The 4,792-nt window shown below is 46.0% G+C and overlaps 1 protein-coding gene across 1 annotated transcript; it reads right to left on the reverse strand.

Moving 5' to 3' along the window:
- Window positions 1-257: 257 nt before the first annotated feature.
- Window positions 258-3,976, reverse strand: evx1 (even-skipped homeobox 1). Its single transcript, XM_080516495.1, has 3 exons — window positions 3,495-3,976; window positions 2,292-2,527; window positions 258-1,903 (listed from the first exon to the last, which is right to left on the reverse strand). Exons 1-3 carry the CDS (start codon window positions 3,853-3,855, stop codon window positions 1,388-1,390), a joined length of 1,113 nt encoding a protein of 370 aa, XP_080372621.1. The 5' UTR covers window positions 3,856-3,976; the 3' UTR covers window positions 258-1,387.
- Between the last annotated feature and the right edge of the window lie 816 nt (window positions 3,977-4,792).

Below are 4,792 nucleotides of genomic sequence, written 5' to 3' on the forward strand. Positions count from 1 at the left end.
CCCGGGGACCACTTAGCTGTCACGGTCAATCTAGCGGTCCCATCAGGAAATATGGGGGCACACTCTGGTGTTTTGACAGCGACCACTTGAGAACAAAATTAGTGTTATTATTGCAGCAGGGGTGGGCTGATGCTGGTAGAAGAATTGAGAGTATTGGAGATCTTTAACAGCTTAGCCTGCCAGGATGAACGAAAATCAACCCAAGTAAAAAAAAAAAAAAAGAAATAATCGAAAATAGAAACGAAACTTTGTTTGAATTCGTTTTATTCTTTTTTTTTGCAGTGAATTAAAGTAACATTAAAATCTCATGAGTCCTCTTTCACAAACACTTCATTCCTTCCATTTATTCTTTAACAGTATTTATTGCAAATTAGACAAGAATAATGTCCCAAATATAAAACGAAATACAACAATAAAGTAAAGTAAAACAAGAAATTTAACCAGTCTCTTGTTAGTCCGTCTTCTTCGCGGAATGCCTTTAAACCGGGGCAAAACCGCGTATTTAAAATAGGCCTATTTGCATAATTTGATCACATTTTAATCAGATATCCTTCCTATTTGTTATGCCGTCATGGGAAAAAGCAGAATATTGTTTCATGGGCTTGAAAATGCTCAGGATTTTTTTTCTTTTTTCTTCGATTTTGATTGTCCTCTCAATCCTCTTCTGGGTCTTTCTTCCTCTGCTCCCCTCCCTCCCCTTCTCCAAACCGTGCGAGCTGTTGTAATCCGCTCCCCTGGCGCCTTGTTACCTTTTGCCAGCAACGAGCCCATCCTGGTATTATCATTAATTCAACACTCAAAATTCACCGGGTCGTACATATACATCACTTACTAATTTTACCAGCATGTGCACATTTGGGCCTGGGCCGCCGCGATGGGCCCCAGCGTGGGGAGCTGTTGGTAATGAGACGGCCGCAGTCTGTTAACAAATCCCCTTGTTAAAAACAGAGATGGAAAGCATCATTCTCCTGTAACTAACATGTAGGCTGATTCGGACGCGTAAAGACACACAAAGAAAATGATGATAAAAAACAAAAAACAAACATTAAATGTCATCCATCAAGGAGATTTAACCGTTTCTACGGGTGCCCCCCCCCCCCCCCCCCTCCCACTTCTCTCAAATGGATCTTCTAAAAATCTAGTTTGGTTTTATGTCCATGCAGTCATACTTCAGTCCACTGTCCTGGCTCCGTATATTGGCAGCCGCTTGTTTCAGAAATGGAGAATCTTGTTGTGCGTCGTGTGGCTGAAGAAATGTAGAAACTGCAGCTTTTCCTGTCTACTTGACTACACCTTCATGCGGCTTGAGTCCTGATCATATTATATGTTAGGGTTAAAAAGCTTATGGCGAAGGCTTTATATATAGGAGAGTGGGTTTGTTTTGGTTTTATCTGGTCAGAGGCACTTCTTCCCTCTGGTCTAATGTCACAGATGAAGATTTGCTGAGCACCGAGGGCGTGAAAGTGACAAAAGCGTCAGTTCTGCTTGTTGGGGAGCAAGTGAAGTCCGAGCCGGATGGCCTGGTGGTCTGACTGGAGTGACAGGCCAGGCAGGAGCAGGGACTCCCACCGGGGCCGAGGCCGTGAGTGGGGCCGGGATACAAGGAGGGGTGTCTGAAGGCGCACAGGAGCTCCGGCCTCTGGTAGGGATGAGACAACATCCGGAAACTGTCAAGGGAGCGCAGGGGGTTGGAAAAGGGGGTGGCAGCAGGAGCCGAACCGGCCCCGACACCCAGGTGGGAGTAGTAGGGCAGCGGCAGGTGGGATGGGAAGGGGTAGGGCAGGTTCCCGGTGGCCGCCGCGTGGCTCATCATGTAGGTGTAGAAGGCGGGGTCGGCGGGGTGAGGCCACGTCATGGCCAGACGCTGGCGCTTATCCTTCATCCTGCGGTTCTGAAACCACACCTGAGACGGAGACACACCGGGTCAAACATTAACCTCGAGCCCTTTGATGTGCACAAACAGGAGCTCTTATGGAAATCACTCCGCAGGGGAGTTTTTCCTTGTGAGCGCACCCAATTTTGGATTTGGTTTAATATTTATTTTAGAGTTACTCTCGTTCCAATAGGACGGAATAGATGAAAATTACAATAATAATAGCAGGTTTGATCTATTTGTCCAGCTCTGTGCTATTTCTCCACCTTGCCAACTAATTTCTCAAGAAATCATCGATTTAGAGTACATTTCCATTGCAGCACAGTGATTTCACAAACACTCGCTCATGAAATATGATGTTACATTTATACCCCAGAGGCCTGTAATTCTGCCTCTCTCATCCCTGATAACATCTTACTTTAATGGTGGTTTCGGGGAGATTCAGGGCGGCAGCGAGCTCGCATCTCCGCGGCCTGGACACGTAGTTCTCCCGGTAAAACTCCTTCTCCAGCCGTGCGATCTGCTCCCGGGTGAAGGCTGTCCGGTACCGACGGATCTGGTCCGCTGAGTAGGACAGAGAGCCCTGACCCGGGACCGTCCGACCCGGGTCAGCACCGTTGTCACTCGGGTGACTCGGAGAATCCCCATTTCGACCTGAACCAATGAGGAAAAATAATCCGTCAGATTGACAGAATCCCTTATTCAGACAATTAATATTGGTGACAATATAAGCGTTTGAATTTATTTCGTTGAGCATTCCTTCAAATATTAGAATTTTTAAATAGTTATTAACGGGGGGAAAGCTGATTTGCTGTGTTATTTTAACAATATGCATTATTTTTTTCCTTCCTAGGCCTTCTTGTGTCGAATACAATACAATACAATACAATACAATACAATACAATACAATACAATACTTTATTAATCTCAGAGAGAAATTATTTCAACTGGCAGCTCGGTCTTCAGTGTATTAATTCTCAGCTGCTCTTTTTAAAATTATAATTTCTGCCACAACAACACGGTAAATGTAGTGAAAAGATGCACATTATTATTTTTGATTGATTAGTGTCTGATTGTTATTCGTTTGTCTGCCTGCAATCCTACTGCAAACAAAAACATTTACAAATCATGTTCATGTTTGTGAAATGTTAAAGGGAAATGTATCCCTCTTAACTATTTACGAGTCTTTTTTCACTGATAGAGTCCTCTGGTTATTATTCTTTTTGTTGCCTTTTCAGTCCTAATTTTCCTCTCGTTTTTTTTCTTCTATTTAAATCTTCGATCTAGTCATACAGAAAACATGGATACATGCAGATTTGGTGAAATAGCCTGTGAAAGCCTGTGATGGAAATGCCTGTTTGGAGTGTGGGTGTCACCTCAGTGGTCCCTGAACAGAACAGCTGTGCAGCACACTGCAGTCATACTGTATTTATCCTGCTGCTCATCTTAAACTGCATCTTATTGAAAAGAATTCATTGTTCGTTTTAAGATGCACTACATTTTTGGGGTGGTTCTGTTTCTCGTAAGTGGCATTTTGAATGACATGTCTGTGCGTTTGCCAGTCAATCAACTCCGTTCATAACGAGCAGACAATGTCAAGAAAACCTGGAGCCAGCCTCACCTTTGGATGTCGGGTAGTCCATGCTCTCGGGCGTGCAGCTGACATCAATTTCCTCATAGAAGTCCGACTCGGTGTCTGAGCTGCTGCCGTCTTTGTGAGGATGGTCAGCCCGCCGCCTGTCTCCGGATGAAGATGAGCCAACGGGTCTCACGTCGGCGCACATCGTCTTCCGTGCGCTTTCCTCCGCAGCCAGCTCGCTCCGGTCCCGGGAGTAGGGCGCAGCAGCACCGGGGCTCAGACAGCCCCTGTGCTTCCCCTGCGGTTCCCTCGCGGGGCTCCCGACGGCTTCCGACAGATTCGAGCCGTTCTTGGCGTGCTGACCTCCCTCCGCCAGCATCACCATCTCCTCTCTGCTTTCCATCACAGGCACGACTTAAAAAAAAAAAAAAAAAAAAAAAAAGAATCTCTCGACTTCGCGGGAGAGTGCGAGCCGTCAAAACCAATGCGATGATTCTCAGGTTGGAGGGGTGTGTGTGTGTGTGTGTGTGTGTGTGTGTGTGTGTGTGTGTGTGTGTGTATGAGAGAGAGAGTGTGTGTGTATGTGTGTGAGTGTTTGCGCGCGCGCGCGCGCGCGTGTGTGTGTGTGTGTGTGTTGGAGATGGAGGTGGGTGGGAGATTGTGTCCGAATGAGGAGGAGAGGCTTCTGGAAAAAGAGGGGATTGAATCCGGTCTGACCCTGACAGAAGAGCGCTCCGGAGTGCGGAGAGGGAGCTCTGGGAGGGATCACCATTTACCCTCTCTCTCTCTTTCTCCTGAGCTGTCATTCTTAATAGGCCAGTCGTCATGATGGTCCCCCCCTGATGACGACACGCATTGATTGGATGTATGGGTAAACAGAAGGAGATGGAGGGAGGGAGGGAGGGAGGGAGGGAGGGAGGGGGGTGTCAGAGGGCAAAACAAGAAACAGCATCAACCCATTCAGACTGTCTCTTTATGTGTCTGCCAATGAAATATGCTTTAATTATTTTCCATTTTGTCTGGGTTGCAAAGCTTTGACACACGTTCAAAATCCACATTATAGGATGAAGAACATCTCGATTTCAACAGTTTTTTGTGATCGTGATCAATATTTTGTTATGAATAATACCAACATTATATGCTAACTGACTTATTTGCGTTTTTGCACCTTCCTCTGTTCCCACCTCTCTTTCAACTCTTCTCCTCAAGTGGAGTCAAGTGAAGTCTTTAAAGGTCAAGTCTTGTGGTCAAAGATGAGATAAGAGCCCATCTCGCAGGATTAACGTGGATTTGGACCAAAGAACCTTGTCTGACCCTCAATTCATATCTGGTGCCTGGAG

Source organism: Blennius ocellaris (genome assembly GCF_963422515.1).
Source record: "Blennius ocellaris genome assembly, chromosome: 20".
Classification (NCBI taxonomy): Eukaryota; Metazoa; Chordata; class Actinopteri; order Blenniiformes; family Blenniidae; genus Blennius; species Blennius ocellaris.

Bases quoted from the DNA above. Each gene is read 5' to 3' on its own strand.
- evx1 (XM_080516495.1), bottom strand. From the start codon at position 3,855: ATGGAAAGCAGAGAGGAGATGGTGATGCTGGCGGAGGGAGGTCAGCAC. The intron at 2,528-3,494 runs GTGAGGCTGGCT...TCATTGGTTCAG, and splicing joins GGACTACCCGACATCCAAAG to GTCGAAATGGGGATTCTCCG. The intron at 1,904-2,291 runs GTAAGATGTTAT...TCTCCGTCTCAG, and splicing joins TCCCCGAAACCACCATTAAA to GTGTGGTTTCAGAACCGCAG.